We start from the raw sequence: 20741 nt of genomic DNA, 5'->3' as shown, positions 1-20741 counted from the left end.
TTAGGATAGCCATAAGCTCTAGTTATCATGAAAGTAAAGCCCTAGCTGGCAAGCAACTAGCAATCACCCTATGCAGGCTTCATCTTCCTGCACCTACTCAACCATCTCCAGCTGAGACATGGCTACCACCAACACAGCCAGGCTGCGTGGGCACCATGGTGGTTCATGTAAGAAATCTCCTATTCTAGAAGGAAGTCTTGATCTCTCCATGAATCATAGTACTTTCACCTCTCCTCTGTGTGTTGGTTCAATTGCACGGTTCAGATATGTAGTATTTTTTAGAGTCCAAGTGAATTCAGCAACTGCTTCTAGATGAACAGGCCTGTGCTAGATACCAAGGAGGATACAGAGAAGAATGAACCAGACTTCCTGTCCTCTGGAATCACAATCTGCTCTGAGGTAAATAACATACAATTCTTCTCTATAAGATGAATTGTTATCCCAAGGCATTTCATTCCTCTGGCCAGAAGTAAGCCCAGCCAAGTCTGACTTGATAAATTTAGCCAGGAGCACCACAGCCATTTTATTAGCATGGTTTATAGAAGATTAAGTGCTAAGACACAGGGCCACTGATGGAATAAGAGCATAGGAAAGGCCATTCATGTGGGCTGGAATCAGGCAGTAAGGCATGATGGAGGAGGTGGCATTTCCTCTGAAATTTGAGAGTAAATTGGATGGCTAGAAAGGAGAGGCAGAAACAACACTCCGGGTAGGAAGGAGGACTTGAACCAAAGCACAGGGAAAAAAAAACATGCAGTATGTGTTCAAGGGCAAGTAAAGTCACTGCCTTTGCTGAAGCTAATTGAGGTTTTCTGCTAGAAAGGGTCAAAGGTTAGATGGTTAAGGTGTTCCACATTGTTGGATGTCTTTATTGGTCAACTGTCTTCTGTGAAGTTTTAATGCTGAATTTTATAATCAGAAAGAAAACTGGAGGAAGATGGAAACCTCACTTACGAAAGACTTGCTCAGAGATCTAGTCACTCCTCTGGAGACTCTCATGTTCAAATTTCAAAACACTGAGAAAGGAAGTACCCACAATACTGCCTATAAACTGCATAGCAAATTGTCTTCTTATTGATACAAAAGTATTCAAAACCGCCGAAGAGGTTTGTTTTAGTCAGTTTGGGCTGCTGGAACAAAATGCCATAGACTGGGTGGCTTAAACAACGGAAATGCCTTAGCATTTCTCACAGATCCGAGATCAAGTTGCTGGCAGAGCCAGCGTTTCGGTGAGAGCCCTCTTCCTGACTTGGAAACGTCTGCCTTCTTGCTGTGTCTTCACAAGGCTGAGCGCAGAAGCTGTGGTGTCTCTTTCTGCTCTTAAAAAGACACCAGTCCCATTGTGGGGCTCTAACCCGCATCAGTTCAGTTCAGTTCAGTCGCTCAGTCATGTCCGACTCTTTGTGACCCCATGGACTGCAGCTCGCCAGGCCTCCCTGTCCATCACCAACTCCCAGAGTTGGGCATCAAACTCATGTCCATTGAGTCGGTGATACCTTCCAACCATCTCATCCTCTGTCATCCCATTCTCCTCTCACCTTCAATCATTCCCAGCATCAGGGTCTTTTCAAATGAGTCAGCTGTTTGCATCAGGTGGCCAAAGTATTGGCATTTCAGCTTCAACATCAGTCTTTCCAATGAACATTCAGGACTGATTTTCTTTAGGATGGACTGGTTGATCTCCTTGCAGTCCAAGAGACTCTCAAGAGTCTTCTCCAAAACCAAAGTTCAAAAGCATCAATTCCTCGGTGCTCAGCTTTCTTTAGAGTCCAACTCTCACATCCATACATGACTACTGGAAAAACCATAGCCTTGACTAGACGGACCTTTGTTGGCAAAGCAATGTCTCTGCTTTTTAATATGCTGTCTAGGTTGGTCATAACTTTTCTTCCAAGGAGCAAGCGTCTTTTAATTTCATGGCTGCAGTCACCATCTACAGTGATTTTGGAGCCCCAAAAAATAAAGTCTGTGACTGTTTCCACTGTTTCTCCATCTATTTGCCTTGAAGATCTTTGCAACCCCATGGACAAGATAGTCCATGGAATTCTCCAGGCCAGAATACTGAAGTGGGTAGCCTTTCCCTTCTCCAGCAGATCTTCCCAACCCAGGAATCGAACCGGGGTCTCCTGCATTACAGGCGTATTCTTTACCAACTGAGCTATTAGTTTACATCTAACCTTCATAATCTCATCTAAACCTGACAATCTCTCTGAGTCCCCACCTTCTAATACCATCATACTGCAAGTTAAGTCTTCAGCATATGAATGTGTGATAGACACAAATATTTAGTCCAGGACAGGGTCTATTACATGTGTCTGAGAAAGCAATGTGGAGCAATGGAGTGGATTAAGAAGTCTGATGTGCAAAGTCAATTCAGAGGTTAATTTGTTTTTCCTTTTTTTTTTTAACTCTCAGATGTTATAATCTGATAAAAGTCACAAAAAGGAATCTTTCCTAGGATCTCCCCAACAATTCTCTTTCCTTCCACTTCCTCTCATACCCCCAGCCTCAGCCATTTGATATTCTATTTCTGTATAGTAGTAATTTTTCCAGTTAAACACAGTTGCCTTGACAAAGGCAAGACCTATGGATGGCCTATGATCGTTAAACCCTGAAGTTGGAGGGTCACTCAACTTGTCCTGACTCCGGTTGTTACCCATCTGATTTCTCTGGATCTCCAGTTCAGGATTCACTGCCTCTCTCCTGTCCGGTGTCTAGACTCCCCGTGATCACTTCTCAGCCTTTTGGCTAAGATCAAGTGTAGACTCCCCGTGAATGATTAATGTTATCTTTTCCTGGCTTATGAATAAAAGCCCTTTTCCTTTAGTGTCCATTCAAACAATGGAGAGACTCTTCAAAAAGAATTTCACCAAACTCTGAGAGAAATAATGCATAGCCCAAAAATATGTGTTCCAGACTATAGCTCCCTGACCCTCAGGGAGAAGGCACACTCAGGCAGAGAGACTTGACCTTGACTTGTGTTCATGCCCCTCTTCCCAGGAAACTGGTTCCAAGGCCTTCCTTAGTCTTTTGCCATTTGCTCTTGTTCCTCTTGTGGTCTCTTCTTTAGTCATTTTTCCTTGAAAGGAGGGACTGGAATGTGAGACTTAATCCCAGCCCCCTCTGAAGCCCATGACTGTTGGGTGTTTACAGTGTTGCTTTTAGCCAGAGCAGAGTATTGGCTGAAGGTTGATCAGGACACCTGTTCACATGACATGGACTGCCATTCACTGTGACAATTCCAAGCTGGAAATGTATCATATCACGTGTATGGAAATATACAAATATTAACCCTTTGCTTTGTTTGACTGCCAAAGACAAGCGTCAGAAAAATGGCCCATAGAAAATGGTAGGTGAAGTAATTCTTGTGCAGAGTCCCCTACACCTTGCCTACCAACAGCTTCACAAAAGCGGCATATCTTGCATAACTTTAATGGCATCAGCTACTCAACCAACATTTATTATGCTTCTGAAATCCTTCTAATAGATGTTAGACACGCATGAAAACAACTTAAATTCCATTATAATTAGGAGTGGCTCAGGATGAGCAGAGAGCTAGACTATATATCCAGACCAAACTAAGTTACAAATTCCAAGGCTGAGTTAATAACTGTGTGACTGGACTGTACCCTGAGCATCTTTGAACTTCTTATCTCTAAGTTGTGGATGATAATGCCTATTTCCAGAAGGTGTTGTAAGAATTAAATGAGAAAGTGCCTGATACCTGGCATATAATAGGCACGTGGTAAAGGAGACGAGAAGAGCAACTTCTTCCTACCCTACCCAGGGCTTCTCCAGCTTTAATGTGCATCAGATTGCCTCAGAATCTTGTTAAAAATGTAGACTCTGGTTCAGTAGGCCTGGGGTGGGGCCTGAGACCCTGCGTTTCTAACAAGTCCCCAAGTGATATCCATGCTATCTCTCAGAGAACTGCAGTTTCCACGGGAAGGGTTTAGAGATTATTTTGGGTCTGTTTTCATTTTTAAGGATCTATTGCTGGAAGTAGGTCTTTAAAAAAAAAAAACAAATGAGTAGGTGCCAGCCAGGAAGATGACAGGGAATGGAAAGGCATTCAAGAGGGCTTGCTAGTAGCATAAAAAGCATGAGGGAGAGGGGGGCCTGGGATTTGATTTGAGGAGAGAAGTTTGGAATGAGAAAGAGGATCAAGACAAAGGGGCTTCTGTGACTTGACAAGGAGTTATTTGCTCTGCACGTAATGAGGGACTCATGGAAGCATTTTAAGATGGGAGTGATTTAATCAACCATAAGGTTCAGAAAGATTACCTGGAAACAACTGAGGATGGGTTAGATGGGAGGGTGACTGGAGTCAGGAGGGTACTGTGGTATATATGGTGAGATGTGAACCCATGAAGTAATGGCAATATTAACTGAGAGGAAGCGGTGACTATCAGAGACATGGGGATATGGAAGTGACAGAACTCTAGCACTTATTAGGTCTGGAAAGAGGAAATTAAGTTGAAAGTTCCTGTCAGTTATCTGATTTGTATGACTGGATAGATGATAATACCACTTTTTAAGTAGTTTATGGAAAAGAAAATGGTTTGAGTTTGAGGAATATGTTGAATTTAGAAAAGAAAGAAAGTGAAGTCGCTCAGTCATGTCTGACTCTTTGCGACCCCATGGACTGTAGCCTACCAGGCTCGTCCATCCATGGGATTTTCCAGGCACGAGTACTGGAATGGGGTGCCTCTTCCTTCTCCAGGAGATCTTCCTGACCTGGGGATTGAACCCAGGTGTCCCGCATTGTAGGCAGATGCTTTACTGTCTGAACCATCAGGGAAGTCCAAGCGACAAACAAATGGAAATATCTGTTAACAAAGCTGGAGTTACAGGAGGGTGTAACCATTAGTGTATATTATGGTAGATGGATTAATGGAAATATGTTCTGTCATTCAAGAACAATAGAGTGAAGCAAGAAAAGACGAGGACAAGACTCTCATGCAAGACACCGTGAGAGGTGAGCAGAGGGAAAGAGACCCATAAAAATGACTCAGAGGAAATGATAGAAACAGGGAGAATACAGTCAGAAAAGGCTAGGGATGTGAGAATTTCTAGAAGAAATTTATCAGCTGTGTCAAATGCAGTTAGAGGTCAAATAAATGTGGACTGAAAGTTAGAATCAGTGATATTTGCCAGAGTCGTTTCAGTAGCTTAATATAGCAGAACACCAGATTGCGGTGGGTTAAAAATGAATGGAAGATAAGGAAGCAGAGAGAGCAATACAGAATATTCTCTCCATCAGCTTGGGCTATATTGAGAATATTTTAATAACTAGTAGCCAAAAGTTGTCCCAAGGTCGAGTACTTCTTTTGATTGATTATTCATTTATTGTTGTCTTGCCCACACGTATGGCTGCTGAGAAGCAGTGAGTAGGAGAAACATTTAAAAACAGAAGGTCAAGAGAATGACTAATAGAACAATGCCCAGAAGAAGCGACACAAATCCACGTGAGACTGAAGGAAATAAGGTGGTGCTGAGCACATGCACAGATGGGTCCCTAGATGTAAGGAGGGATATTGCATGCTTGGTGGCCTCAGTTTGTAATATGAAAGGGGGGATCACTGGCTGGTCTCTGAAGGTGCAGCTGCACCTGGAGTCTAAACTGTGCCATGAGGCCTTTCCTCAAATTGGGGTGGTTTTCTTCAGCATACCTGACCCTTTGCTAGCGTTTTCTTTGACGCTGTCCATGAACTTTGTTGCTAATACTTCAAAAAAATAAAGAAGTGTATGTTTCATAAATAAAGCATCTTCAGATATGCTGATCTTGGAAATTCCAAACAACAAGCTGGCCCTCTTCCCTCTGCACTCCATTCATCTGGTTTTCCAGCCGACAAGAGGAGATAGAGATAGAAAGATGAGTTGTGTGTGTGCATGTACATATGTTGCACTCTTCTGAGGTGATGACATACATAAGACCATCAAAGAAATCCTTCAAAGTTGCAGAATAAAAGATCTGAAAACTGCTACTTTTATTCCTACATAAATTTTACTTAGTATGTACTTTGAACTCTAATCCACACAGCTTTACATGCCAAAATTCTTGTGTTCATTTTACCTAGATAAGTATGAGTCTTCATCTTCCTACTCCAGGTCTTGGCTGAACATCATTCAGCAATGAACTAACTTAAAATAGCAGCCTAATGGCCCCTGCTGACTATCAGAGCAACAGATCACTGGTTTTGGTTTTTGGCTTCAAGATATCACTGCTGAATTCTGGAGGTCACCTACAGGTAGAAAGACAGATCAGCTGGCTCAAAAAATACTTGCTTTCCTGGACATGGGAGGAAATGGAAGATAAGGAGCAGAAATACAATTTAGGAAATAAAAGTTCTATTCTGAGTGACGTCAACTGGTAGAAAATATCACTTCAAATATTTTTGAATGAATGAAAAATGTCTGTAATTACCAAGCTCACCTTGACCAATCAGCATACATTTTATTGGTTAATTCAATTATCCCCCTTGACAGTCTTATATTTCCCGGTTTATTTCCCAAAACACATCTTAAATACTAAAAATTGCAGTTCTTAAATATATATAGACATCCTATTCCTTAGGCATCTCGATAATTTTCCTGAACTATGCCCTGTAAAGCTGGAAGCTGATCAGTGACTTAAGAATGAAGTGAAAGAGCCAGATGCTCTATTCAACAGCTTAGAAGGTGGTTGTGAAATATTTTTGCCTCCAGGTCAAACTGTGACTCTCCTGATTTCCTGTAAAATAGCAAAGCCCTGCATTTTGAAGCACATATATTCAGAAATATATCAGGAGGATGTCAAAAGGCCTAGACATCGTACTACACAAAGAATGTTTGAAAGAAAAAAGGTATTTAATCTGGAACTTGAGGAAACCTGAGAAATTTCTACGTTAGCATGCTTTCATATACAAGTGGGAGACACCAATTCAAAATGGCTTAAGGAAAAAGCAGTTGTGTTGGTTCAGGAGCTCAAACTATGACATGAGAACTTAGTCTTTCTTTCCCTGTCTCTTGGTTCTGCCCTTCTCTATGTTGGCTTTCTTTTCAGCCGTGATTTCCCTCTTGCCTAGGCAGCACCACACTTCTCTCCTATACCCCCAACAATCTAGTGAAAAAGGAGAATCCAGTCTTCCACTGTTCCCAACAAAAATTATTGACCCTAAGTGACCTGACTTTGATTGTAATATCCATCCTTCAGCCCTAGAGAAGACATGATTGAAATAAAGGTGGTTCTTTAAAGAAAGCTTTTATGCTATTCCTACAAAGAGGAAAAGCAAATGCCAGGTAGGCAAAAACAACATATTTCCTATGCCACCTTCAAGTACATAGTGGGTTTTCTTGTGAAGATGGGGATTAACTGATTAATTTCTCTGAGTCCCAGAAATGAGAAATAGCCCACTTGCATGAACCTTATAGGAATGCAGATTCCAGCTCACTCCCTAAAAGGACCTTTTTATAGTTAAAACCATTAGCATTTGAGATGGTCCACCTTAAGATGTGCCAAGTACCAGGTCCTTCCACATGTTCAGAATCAGGCCAGATGAGCAGCCGTCAGCGGAGCCGTGCAAGGAATTCCTGCATCAAGCAGACCTTCGCCTGCATGACCTATAGGGTCTCCTTTGACGCTGCAATTCTATTATCCTTGTTAATTTCCACAATTCAATTTGCAGCAGAGGATAAACAAACCAACCTAATTTGATCTGGAACTTCTGCAGGCTATCACAGGTCATTTAATCCAAAACACATGGCTATAGCCATTACTATGTTTTCTGAAGTCATCTAACAGACGTGGTCCTTAACAAGGTTTCCATGTTATTAGTTTCACTTACAGTTCCCCCCGTCCCCTCCCAGCCTCTTGCTTATTACACAATTACCCTCATTCTCCTTTAGATTAGGGTGGAGAGGAGCATGGAAAAGTTTTCTTCTCTCTGCTTTTCTCCTCTTAAATCTTATAATAGGTGAGTTCCAATGAAAGTTTTGTTGCTTGTATTTTTACCCTTGAATTTAGCTTTTCCTTTGCAGGTCTATGGATCTGTGAGAAATGGGATTCATGGATAATCATAGCTCTAGACAGAATTTTTAAGGGAAATTCTCAAAGAAGGAAGAGATTTTTAAATTTGATATAAAAAATTAAATTGTAATTTTAACATGCGGCAATGTCATTAAAATTATGGTGCCAAACCCCTTCAGCCATGCTCATGAAAAATTAAACACATTTGTGTTAAATAGTATTTGCCTCTTTCACATCTGAAAGCACCCCACCAGAGCATACACATACTCTGTTTTCCTTACACTGGAAATGACATGTTACACGGTCCAACCCACAAATAAAATATTGTTTTTGCCAAGGTATGTCCATCCTTAACTACTGATTATTTTTCTTGTCTTTTTCAGTGAACGTTGTGTCGATGTTACAGGAATTTTGGGAAAGCAAGCAGCAGCAGAGGGCTGCATTCCCCAGTGAAGGTGTGGTGGTCTATGAGTCGCTGCCATCTCCTGGACCACCCTACGTGAGTTATGTGACCCTCCCAGGGGGAAGCTGTTTTGGAAATTTTCAGGTAAGAAACCATAGATCGATCAGTGAAAGCTGACTGAGGTAAAATAGCGTAAGCCTTTTTATAAAATGGTAACATCATAAGTTTTCTTGGTTGTAATAAAAAAAAAAGTTGTGCCATATTCCATTACATAAGAGAAAAATTGGTCAGAGGTTCTGGTTTTTAAATTGAGTACTTTTTAATTAGGGGGCTACCCCCTGATATTGCTTGGTGGAAAACGAATTTTATAACATTTTATTTGCCTGATAGCTGCTGCTTTTTCCCTCAAACGTTTTGGAATAAGCCTTAAAGAACAAAGGAACCTGGGCAAAGTCTTTCCAACAGGGCCTTTCCATCAGTAGAAAGTCTTCATGTTCATGAAATTTGTAATCAAATAGTAATCAATGTACTATACACCACAGCATGAACCTACAGCAAAGGTTGAGAGTCACAGGGCTGGGTTCAGGCTGGGTTCAGGCACCTGTGCTAATCCCAAGTTCTGCTTTGAATACCTGTGGACCTTGGGGAAACGTTTATCTATTTCCCTGATTTTGAGATAGGGAATAATACCCATGGGGTTGGTTGGGAGTCATATGAGATATACATGCAATGTGTTTATCTCATTATAGAGGTATTCCAAGTATTGTTCTGATCATTAGTATAAAGATTCTTCCAGTTGGCTAATTCTTTATTATGTTTATGAAAGGGGTATAAATGATGATGCATTTCTAGTTGTACCCCTATATTGTTTGTACAAACAATCAGCATCTGATTATCCAGTGTGTGCAACAAATACTCATTGAGTGACTAGGAAATATCAAGCACTGGGCCAAGTAATGAGGATATATGGTCCATACTTTGAGGAAAGAAATGTACAAAAAAAGTTATAGTAATTACATCATTATATTCAAGGGTCAATGAAGGCATAAAGGTAAGAACTTCTCAGTTTACCAGTCACCTTTGTAAATAGCCCTTTGGTGCAGTAAACTTTCTTAATTTTCAACAGCTGGCAAAAATGCCTCAAATATAGTTTATGGACAATCTGAAACTCAGAAGAACTCAACTTCCCCTCTTAGCTTTGACAACTAAAAAGTTTAGAGGCAAGATTTCAGTATATCTCTTTGTAGTATAAACTATAAAATTTTGTATCATGTAATTTTTAGGACTAATCTCATACTTGATATTATTTATATTTCTACCTTTACTCTCCCTTTGAACCTGGTGTGCCCCATTCATTTTATTTCATCCTGTTGCCATGTATCTGTTTTATATTACTTCAAATCCTTTGTGGAGTGAAGGGAAGATGTAGTTTAATAAATAGACCCACAACCGTATGTCTGCCTAGGGAAAGTCAAAAAAGAATTCACAGGAAGCAATCAGAAACGGAGATGTGCAATTGAGGGTGTCTTTGCCAATTGGTGAAGGCAAGATGACATTCTCAGCCTAGTGAACAGAGTGTTCACAGGCATGGAATGAGAGAGCTACAAGCGTTTTCAGAATGTGAGGAGCCTAAGTGTGTCTGTGGCAGGCAAATGGTAGGAGAAGATGGTTAGGCTCTCACATCAAGCTGTGTCTTCATGCTTTGAAATGAAGAACAGGTTTTATTCTATATAAAATCAAAACCCTTGAAAGATTCTGAGCAGGTGCAAGATATATTCAAGCGTGTTTCAGAAGACTTACTCTGACAGTAGCATGGGGTAATTTTAAAGAACTGCTTTCAAAACTTCGGACACTGCCAGCCAGTGGGGTCTTGCCCCCTTCTGCCCTGAGCTGTAGATTTTTACCTCTGACTAGTGAAAGTGAATTGCCTGATGAGGATGATTTGAAAGTGGTCTAGAAGCTTTAGAGCAGAACTTGATGTAACCCTAGACACTTAGGCATGAATGAGGAACAGGGGACGGGAAAGAAAGGCAGCAACTGAGGAGAGGATTCTCTAATCCTTGTGAGTCTGCGGGTCCACCACTGAGCATTCAAGGTGAAGGCTGCCCACTCATACAGAGCTTGCACCAGACTTCCATTCAGGGGAGGCCTCCTAAGAAAACAGACCTACTCAGCCACAGAGCAAGGTCTTCCCAGCTGCTTAAATGAACCTGGGTTTTACTGTTTTGTCCATGAATGTCAAAGGACTAAAGATCACCAAACATTTGAAGAAAAGCAAAAGAAAAAAGGCAAACAAATAAAAGAACAGAAATAATTCAAATAGCAGAGTACCTAAAAGAGTGTTACAAAAAGTATCTTCAGAAAATTATGAAAAGATAAGTATCCCTAAAATAGCTATGAAAAAAGAAGCAAGCAGGAAACAGGAAATTTTAAATGTGATCACAAGATTAGAACAATAAAAAAAAGTGAGTAAGCAGATGAGTAGACATAGATCACAGCCAAACTGATAAAGGATAACAAAGTGAAAACTAAATAACAAAGTAAATTTTCTGGAACTTAGAGCAAAAAAGACAAAGATATGGAAAGACAACAAGACAGGAAATACGGGACTAATCCTGGAGGTAAACATTAATCTAATAAGAGTTCTAGAAAGAGACAAAGGAAATAAGGGGACAAAATAAATACTAAGAAATAAATACAAAGAGAATTTGTATTAATACAAATAAATACAAAGAAAATTTCTTTGAGTTAAAGAAGCACAGATTTTCATGTTGAAATGGCCCACCATATTCCAAGCAAGTTCATAACAAAAGTTACACAGCTCTGTGACTGTATGAGACTTAGCAACAGCATTCTGTTCATGGATCAAAGGACTTTTGTCATTAATTTCACTGTTTGGGGGGATTTTGTTTTGTTTTAAGGTAGATTGGGTTTATATGCAGGATATCTTTGGGGGATCTGATATGAAATAGGGCCAAAACTGTCAAAGCTGGTCAACAAAATAAAAAACTATATCTTTGAAAAGATAAATAAGAAAGACATATGTGAGTGTGACCTACTTATGAAGTGCTATCGCCACCTTCTCTTCATGTCTAAACCCTGCCTATCTTCCCAGACTTCACTCAGATACCATGTTCTCCATGAATTTTCCCTGAATCTTCCTATTAGAAGTCTCTACCTCCTCTGATTTTCCAAAGGAGTTATCCTTGTTGCTCTTCTAGTATTTAATGTTTTTCACCTTATGCTACTTATGGGGCTTCCCTGTAGGCTCAGCAGTAGAGAATCTGCCTACAATGCAAGAGATTGAGTTCAATCCCTCGGTCAGGAAGATCCCCTGGAGAAGGAAATGGCAACCCACTCCAGTGTTCTTGCCTGGAAAATCCCATGGACCGAAGGGCCTGGTGGGCTACAATCTATAGGGTCACAAAGGAGTGGGACATGACTTAGTGACTAAGCAGCAACAAGAGCTACTTATGTGCATGTTCTGTCTCTATAATAAAATGTAAGTGCCTCAGGGACAGAGTCTCTATCCTTATATCTCTAAAATGTCAACTACTGTGTTTTGCATATAGTAAGTGCCTAATAAATGTTGTTGAAAAGGAAAAAAGTGATGGCTGCTCAGTCGTGTCTGACTCTTGGCAACCTAATGAACTGTAGCCCAACCAGGCTCCTCTGTCCATGGAATTCTCCAGACAAGAATACTGGAGTGGGTAGCCATTCCCTTCTCCATGGTGTCTTCTTAACCCAGGAATCAAACTCAGGTCTCTGCATTGCAGGCAGATTCTTTACCATCTGAGTCACCAGGGAAGTTGAATGAACAGCTAAATGATGAATAACAAATCCAAAAAATCAATGATGTTTATATTTGTCCTTTTTTTTAGAATAGTATCACTATTGACTGATATACAAAACAGTATATACTATTATACACAACATAATACATCAACTAAGGTATTTCACCTAACTCTGCAAGATGGTGGGCTAGGAAGGAAAAATCAGTAACATTAAAATCAGCTGATATTATTGTGTTCCTATCTGTGATTAGTTTGTAAAGTGGGTTAATTTGAACTTATTGATTAAAAAAAAAAAAAAAAAAAACCTTCTAATTCTCTCTGAATTTCATTTATGCAAAGTAACTTTTCCTCCACCCACAATCTCACATAACCAAGATTTGGCCATACTCACACCCAGGGATGTGTTATGTCTGTTCATATGTAATAACTACATTTATTATAATGTACTTAGAATATAATACATTTGACAGATCTGTGAATGGATCTAGAGGATGTAAGTCTAAGAAATTTTAATGCTTTGTTTTTGTATTTGCTGCCTTGAGAGCGATGAATTTCCCAATCATCCCATAAATTTCTATCCCAAATGGTAAGACTTTCCATATGTAGTAAATTTACCATCTTCCTTGTGGTCTCTGAAAAATAGGAAACAAAATTTTAAAAACTGAACTCTTCAGCAAGGTGGCCTCTTGGTGATTTCTCTGATCATTTCAGGGTTTCCTTTTCCTTATGTTTAAACCATCATATTTTAAGGTTCTCAGGAGGATTGTTAACATCCTTGCTTTAAAAGATCCAGAATTTCCTGAATCAAATACGTTTTGAAAATGTGCTTGGGTGATTGGCTGCCAAATCTTAACCCATTTGGCCCCCAGAAATGTGATTTGAGAAAGGAGAGCCAGGAAGGAAAAAAGAGAAAAAGAAAATTTCTCCAAAATCAATGTCCTTCCACTTTTCTTGGTTTGTTCAGAAACCATCTTAAATGCTATTTTCGCTGCATAACATTTCGTCATATTTTTGCTAGCAGTTGGTCTGTGAGAGCCTAAATGCTCATTCCTGCAATGCCTCTCACGTAATCAAATGTTACCCTTGTGCATTGCAAATCATTTCACGATGGATTATTAACGCCAAGACCATGTGCTGGGACATGGAGAAATCATTATGCCAGCAGTAGCCTTCTTACTGAGCCATGGACGTCACCTCCAATGGTGCCAAGTAATTGAAAATACTTGAAGTGGAGTATGGGACTGGATTGCAGGATTAATCCTTCTGGTTCATGAAAGCTCTAAGAGATTATGCCCATTCATTCTTTAGAAAAGCGGTATTCAGACTGAGCTTAGTCTTCTGATTAATCAAAGGAAAGCAGTCAAAAGGCTCTGGTGGACACAAACCACTGGTTTTATGCAAAGAAACCTCCCACTGAAGTAAATGGGAGGCTTGTGTCCAGGAAGACTAATTGAAGAATTTTCAGTTAGTTTTGATGCCACAACCCCCCAAAAAACAGAGAGCCAGAGGGAGATAAATCAACCATAAATCTGCCTTTTAACCATGCCTTCATAAACTACTTTGCTGTAGAAAAAGAGAAGTGAAAATATGATTTGTTTTTTAATTTCTAAACAATAAATAAAACAATCAATTGTTACTATTTTTCTTTTAGAAAGTTATACTGAAACACATTAGTGATTATTATCTTTTTTTTTTATTATCTTTTATAAAGAAACTATCTTCTAATACTGCAGGCATTAAGTACGAATTCATGCATTTTGGATGTATTCTCTCCATGTCATTTTTGTCTAGGCCGTTAATCCTTCCCTAGCCACATATCATGACCATGAAAACTTGCAATAATTTCCATTTTTTACAATAAGAGCAACACAAGAGCCATCAGCTCAACGTCTGGCTCCCCTCTTGATGAACTCAGAAGGAAAGCCACTCATTGTTTCAGCAGCTGTTTTTGTTTCCATATCTGAAAGGGGGAACTTAATTGAGTATTTTCTCTTATTTTATATTTGATTAAAAGTTTTGTGATTCAAGTTTTTGTTTTCAAGCCAGTGACATAGTCTTCCCTATAGTCTGCTAGAATGATTTGGGTTATAGAATTTTATTCTTATTTGGAATAAAAAATAAAAATTCTTTTGACTATAATACTACACCATGTGATTATTTATGTATATGAGTTTTGATTGTATAAAAAAGGTATCCCCTGGCTAAAACACTGATGTGATAGTGTAATTTATTTGAAGTTTAGAACGCTAATTCACTGTGGTACCATACTTTTTCTTCACCTATTTTGTGGTACTTGGGTTTTTTGTGTCATGCCAAGCACCACATAAAATTGAGACATTTAGGGCTTCCCTGGTGGCTCAGTGGTAAAGAATCCTCCTACCAATGCAGGAGACATGGGTTCAATCCCTGGTCTGGGAAGATCCCACATGCCATGGAGCAATTAGTTGCCCATGTGCCACTATTGAGCCTGTGCTCTAGAATGCAGGAGTCATAATTACTGAAGCCGCATGCCCTAGAGCTCATGCTCAGCAACAAGAGAAGCCATCCACACAAGTCCACACATCCCAGCTAGAAAGTAGCCTCCACTCTGCAATTAGAGAAAAGCCTTAGCAGCAATGATGACCCAGCACAGCCAAAAATAAACAAATAAAAATTTAAAAAAAAAATTGAGACATTTAATTTTTCCATTAAAAAATCTGTTGATGGATTTTTTTTTTCTTTTCTTTTCATTTTCAACCAGTATTTGGCATTGTGTAACAAGGTCACACACAGTTGGGAGAAGTAAGTGGGAAAACACTCAGAGCAGATGAACTTCTTCCAAAGCACTGTCTCTGAGAGGCCTTCCATTTTTATGCCAGTTGGTTTTCACACCAAAGCCTTTGCCTGGAAAGACTACTTTTCTACAGCCAGTCATGTGGAACTGCCTTCCCAAGGTACATACTACCCAGAAGAAGGATAGGTGTGTTTCATTTGTTTCAGTTATTTTTAGGCCTATAGTATCTCTAGTCCACACCCCTCCCCAAAAGTTTATATGATGAAATTAAGACTCAAAAAGAGTAAATGAAGCACCTAAAAGCACACTTCTACATCATCAGGGCTAGGATTCAAGTCCTCCCGACTCTGAAACATGTGCTTTACTCCCTGCCACCACCCATAAAGAAGGCTGAGCGCCAAAGAGCTGATGCTTTCAAACTGTGATGCTGGAGAAGACTCTTGAGAGTCTCTTGGACAGGAAGGAGATCCAACCAGTCAATCCCTAAAGGAAACCAACCCTGAATATTCGTTGGAAGGACTGATGCTGAAGCTTCAATACTTTGGCCACGTGATGCGAAGAGCTGACTCATTGGAAAAAAAAAAAAACAAACCCTGATGCTGGGAAAGATTGAGGGCAGAGGAGAAGAGGGCAACAGAGAATGAGATGGTTGGGTGACATCAGTGACTGAACAAGCATGAGTCTGAGCAAACTCTGGGAGATAGTGAAGAACAGGAAGCCTGGCATGCTGCAGTCCATGGGGTCACAAAGAGTTGGACATGACAGCAACTGAACAACATTTTTAAGGCAATAAACACACTTTACTATCAAATATAGAACATGTTTTAGACTTTCATAGGTTGCATGATCCTTCTTTTTGTTTTAAAGTATTAAATCACAATGAACTAAGTTTATAAAATTAAGTTTTTCCCAAGAGAGAAGGGCTAGGAGAAAATTTGATTAATTCATAATCATGGCTAAATGGAATTGTAATGTTCTCTTTTTACTGATTATTAAATAAGGCCTAGCCTTAACATTCCATGCTCCAAAGAAAGATTTAGTTCCTGCCATAAAATTGAGACTACTGCCTTGCACTAATGCTGTTTTAATGTCAACTATTACTGTTTGAAATCAGCCATGACCTCTTCTCTGTCACTAGATTTGTATACCTTGACGCACGACATGCTATGCAATGTAACTTAACTTCTAAAGGAGGTATTTCCTGGTAGAAATCTCCACAGGAAAGCATCCTGTTTGGCAACTAATGAGACTCAAAGATAGGAAGATTAGTTAAAACCCCTTCCCATTTGAAAGTCATATGTCAGCTAATGATCCAGGATTTAATGGCTTGCCTGTGAAACTGGAAGTGCATATTGTTTTAATGAGACCTGGTTATTACCCAGAATTCTTTGCTAACAATTTTTTTTTTTCATCAAGCAAAATAAACAGAGATAGTCACATATTCCTTTTCCTAATAGAACCTCCACATATAGTGAAAGATAATGCTTGGGGAAAGGCTCCAGGTAAATAGACTTGGGACAATCTCCAGAGGGGTTCCCCAGCCTTTGCTGTTAAACTTTAGAAAGATGCTCACAGTCTTAGGAGTTGCTGAGTGAGGAAGAAAGGCTGACTTCACCTTTCCCCACCCCATTCCTGCATCTCTCTCCACACAATCAGAGCCAAGTCCTTTTACATCAAAGCAACTGTAAAAATAAACCAAAACTTTGAGCCCTGATCAATCCATCTTGTCTTCACCTTAACTTGAAAAAAAAAAAAAAAAAGAATTAGAAGAAAAGAAAAAAGGGAAAAGAAAAAAAAAACCTCAAGGAGCAAAATACAACATGGTTTTGTAATAGTTACCAGGGACCTGGGTCTAGGTATGTGTGTAGAATAGCATTTGCAGCAGAGGTAAACGAGGAGGAGGCCAGGTGGTTTATATTATAAAAATAACATTCTGACCCACCATGTGCATGAAACGTTTCTTTCAGTTGACAGGAACTGGGTGAGTTTTCCCTGAAAATTGGACTCCCAGACCAGCCCCCTCCCCCACACCTAGCAAAGACCACCCCCCATTCCCAGCACACACAGAGCTCCAAATTGTTCCCAATATATTTACAGCCAGCCTGACCTACGGGGGAAGAGACACCATATTAACTTGGGTGATTGAGTCTCAACGGTTGCCCTTTTTCTCATCACCATCTGGAAAGAAAAAAAAAAAGCTAATATATCTACAATTAGATAAATTGGAACACATGCACATGTTCATGCTTAGACCAGGGCAGTCAAGGTCTTAAAGAACTGAAAGGGGGACAATTAGCATCAGGGCCTGGTTTGTGTGGCATTCTTTGTGCTGAAGGCTTGCTGTCAGGATGAAACTGAGGTGTTGGTGACACTGACCAGAGCCGGCAGGCCGTACACGCAAACTCTGCAAGTCACTTGCTGAGACTTGGACTCCGAGTCACACGAGCAAGTGCCCCCCACCACCTGAATGACAGACTTGATAGCCTAAAAAATCTGGGCAAGAATTCTCACCTCGCACAGAGTCCGTTTATTTGGTTCTGCCACCTGCAAAGTCCCAGCTTGGGAGAGCCCCTTGGGTCCGACGTGCTATTGAGCAAATGCCACTAAATAACACTGACCTGCTGCTGGCCCCAGAGAGATGGCGCCTTCAACTTTGAGTCTACATGTAGACACAGTCTGTCAAATGGATAATCCATGACGGGTCTTTTTCAAAAAACCTTGCTCCTCACCGACCACTTTTCAGCTCCTCAGCTACCACTGGCAGGCACAGAATAAAGTGCACCTAAGTTGATTTGGGATCTGCACACTTTTATTTTTCTTGATGTCTTTAAAATGCAAACACAAAAAATTCTAAAAACTCTATTGTTTAAGATGGAGAAAAGTCACTTATATTGATATCTTTCCACAGACTTTCTTTCAAAAGCCATATAGTTGGGGTGTATGAACAGAAAAATATTAGTATCCAGAAACAGTCCCTCAATACATGTTCTAAGACAAAGCATGGGAAAAACTGTTAATAAAATGAGGAATACTAGGAAAGTTAATATTCAGAATATAAACTGTGTCATCCTGGCTGGAAAATGTTTCTGTGAGTAGTAATGCACTTATAATAATTTTAATTTGTATTGTTATCAATAATTAACAATAAAACTAGTATCTTACTAGGCATTTTTGTTTACAATATGTACATGACTGCTAAATTTTATTTCAAGGAATTTTAAAAATTTCTGTACATCCTAAAAAATGGACTAATTACCATTTTATTTCAGGACAGCATACTGACCCACAAATAAATCTTGGTTTAATTTTTCTGTTGTATAGTATGATACATGAAAAATTATCATGAAGAAATAAGAACTGCTGAGTAAAAAGGAATATTGAGACTTCAGTTAAATTAGAAGTGCCTATATACTTCCTAAAGTCTTAATTTTAGAAGAACAGTCATAAATGATTTTTTTCAACCTGAATGCTACTATCCCTAACTTTTGTGTAAAAGTAATTTCTCTAGTGAGAAATTAGGCTGTTTCATGTTAGCAGAGGTGGATATACTATTGCGATATTGAGATTCATGATGACATACATATTTGGTTTGGCTCCTGCCCAACAGCCCCTGATACCCCTAGGATTTCCTAAGTGATAAGAGTGATAAAGGTATCTTTTAGTGTTCATAACAAATAAAGGGTTATACCACATCTGAGTTTATGTTAATGAAGTGGCTTTGGGGGAAGCTCCTAGTGATGGAGCCTGGTTGCTAGGGGAATCAGCCGTATGATGAGAAGTTTAGAATTTTCAGCCCCAACCTCTGATCTGATAAGGGAGAGAAGCTAAAGATTGATTTATGCACCAGTGGCCAAAGATTTCATCAATCACGCTTATGTTATGAAGCCTCCATACAAGTCCTAAATGGTGGGATTCAGAGAGCTTCTAGGTTGGTGGTGCTGGGAGAAGGTGTGGAAGCACGGGGTCCTTCCACACACACCTCGCTCTATGCATCTTTCTCTGACTGTTCCTGAGTTGTATCCTTTTATAACAAATCAATAATCTAGTAGGTAACTAATTTTTATGAGTTCTCTGAACTGTTCTAGCAAATGATGGATGCTGAGGAAGGAGTTGTAGGAATCTGTCATTTTTAGCAGTTTGATCAGAAACAGAGGGACTTATGATTGGTGTCTGAAGCGGGGTCATCTGGTAGGACAGAGCCATCTGTGGAATCGGATGCTGGCTCCAGGTGGACAGTTTCAGAATTGAGTTAAACTGTAGCATACCCAACCTAGACAGCATATTAAAAAGCAGAGACATCACTGTCAACAAAGGTCCGTCTGGTCAAGGCTATGGTTTTTCCAGTAGTCATGTATGGATGTGAGAGTTGGACTATAAAGAAAGCTGAGTGCAGAAGAATTGATGCTTTTGAAGTTTGGTGTTGGAGAAGACTCTTGAGAGTCCCTTGGACTGCAAGGAGATCCAACCAGTCCATCCTAAAGGAGATCAGTCCTGGGTGTTCATTGGAACGACTGATGTTGAAGCTGAAACTCCAATACTTTGGCCTCCTGATGCAAAGAGCAGACTCATTGGAAAAGGCCCTGATGCTGGGGAAGATTGAGGGCAGGAGGAGAAGGGGACGATAGAGGATGAGATAGTTGGATGGCATCACCGACTCAATGGACATGGGTTTGGGTGAACTCCGGGAGCTGGTGATGGACAGGGAGGCCTGGCGTGCTGCGGTTCATGGGGTCACAAAGAGTCGGACACGACTAAGCAACTGAACTGAACTGAAATGAGCTGTAGCATACCCAGCTGGCATAAGAGAATCAGTTGGTGTGAAGGGGAAAGCTCCACATATGGTAGTGACCAGAGACTGTTCTTCTCAACCGTGAAGCCAGTGAAACTTCTGCTGCATAGGTTACTTCAAATTCACAGTCAAGTGTTTAAAATGTGTGATTTCTTATTGCTTTTCTCATACAAAATCCCTCAAACTGTGTAAGCTTCAGGTCCCACACAAAACCTGGTTCTGCCTCTGCTGATTAGAAATGAGACACAGAACGGACAGAAGCTAGAGCGACATTCCTCTAAGGATAGTCCTGGATCCACCTGCCCCAGAATCACCTGGAAAGCTTGTTAAAATGCAGACCCCCACTGCAGTCCATCTGAAGAGACTCTGACTGGGAATGTGCATGTTATCAAGTTCCCCAGGTGATCTTACCATGAAAACTAAAGGTTTTGAATTTTCGGTTTGGACTGCTGGCCAAGGCTTAGGAATGGTCTTTATAACATACCCTGTGGGCTCCTAGTAGCTTGTCAATGATCTCACATCCAAAATAAAATAAAGAGCCAGAAGGAGCTGGTCTTGGGAGAATTTCTTATCCGGTGGAGCTGGAGTTTAATTTAAATGACTTTTTGCTCTTGAAGGGTTACCAAATATATCTTAAAGTTGTTGAGGTAAAACCCTTAAAATTTGTGTGGTAAAACTCTCAAGTCTCTTGGCTCCATTCTTTTTTTTTTTAATCATATTTAATCTTTTTTTTTTTTCATTTATTTTTATTAGTTGGAGGCTAATTACTTTACAATATTGTAGTGGTTTTTGTCATACATTGACATGAATCAGCCATGGATTTACATGTATTCCCCATCCCTATCCCCCCTCCCACCTCCCCCTCCACCAGGTCCCTCTGGGTCTTCCCAGTGCACCAGCCCCAAACACTTGTCTCATGCATCCAACCTGGGCTGGTGATCTGTTTCACCCTAGATAATATACATGTTTCGATG

The 20741-nt window shown here is 40.1% G+C and overlaps 1 protein-coding gene and 1 pseudogene across 2 annotated transcripts in view; both read left to right on the top strand.

Moving 5' to 3' along the window:
* LIX1 (limb and CNS expressed 1) overlaps nucleotides 1-20741 on the top strand; it is a 53476-nt gene that overhangs the window by 10812 nt on the left and 21923 nt on the right. For both annotated transcript variants that reach the window (XM_061149502.1, XM_061149503.1), the window contains exon 2: nucleotides 8392-8555. In XM_061149502.1, coding sequence (XP_061005485.1) covers nucleotides 8392-8555 — 164 coding nt within the window. The remainder of the gene's footprint in view (nucleotides 1-8391; nucleotides 8556-20741) is intronic.
* LOC133063061 (U2 spliceosomal RNA) lies at nucleotides 2729-2856 on the top strand (annotated as a pseudogene).

The sequence above is a fragment of the Dama dama genome, chromosome 9 (genome assembly GCF_033118175.1).
Source record: "Dama dama isolate Ldn47 chromosome 9, ASM3311817v1, whole genome shotgun sequence".
Classification (NCBI taxonomy): domain Eukaryota; kingdom Metazoa; phylum Chordata; class Mammalia; order Artiodactyla; family Cervidae; genus Dama; species Dama dama.
Note: the sequence above shows the minus strand (reverse complement) of the source record. Positions and strands in the feature narration are given on the sequence as shown.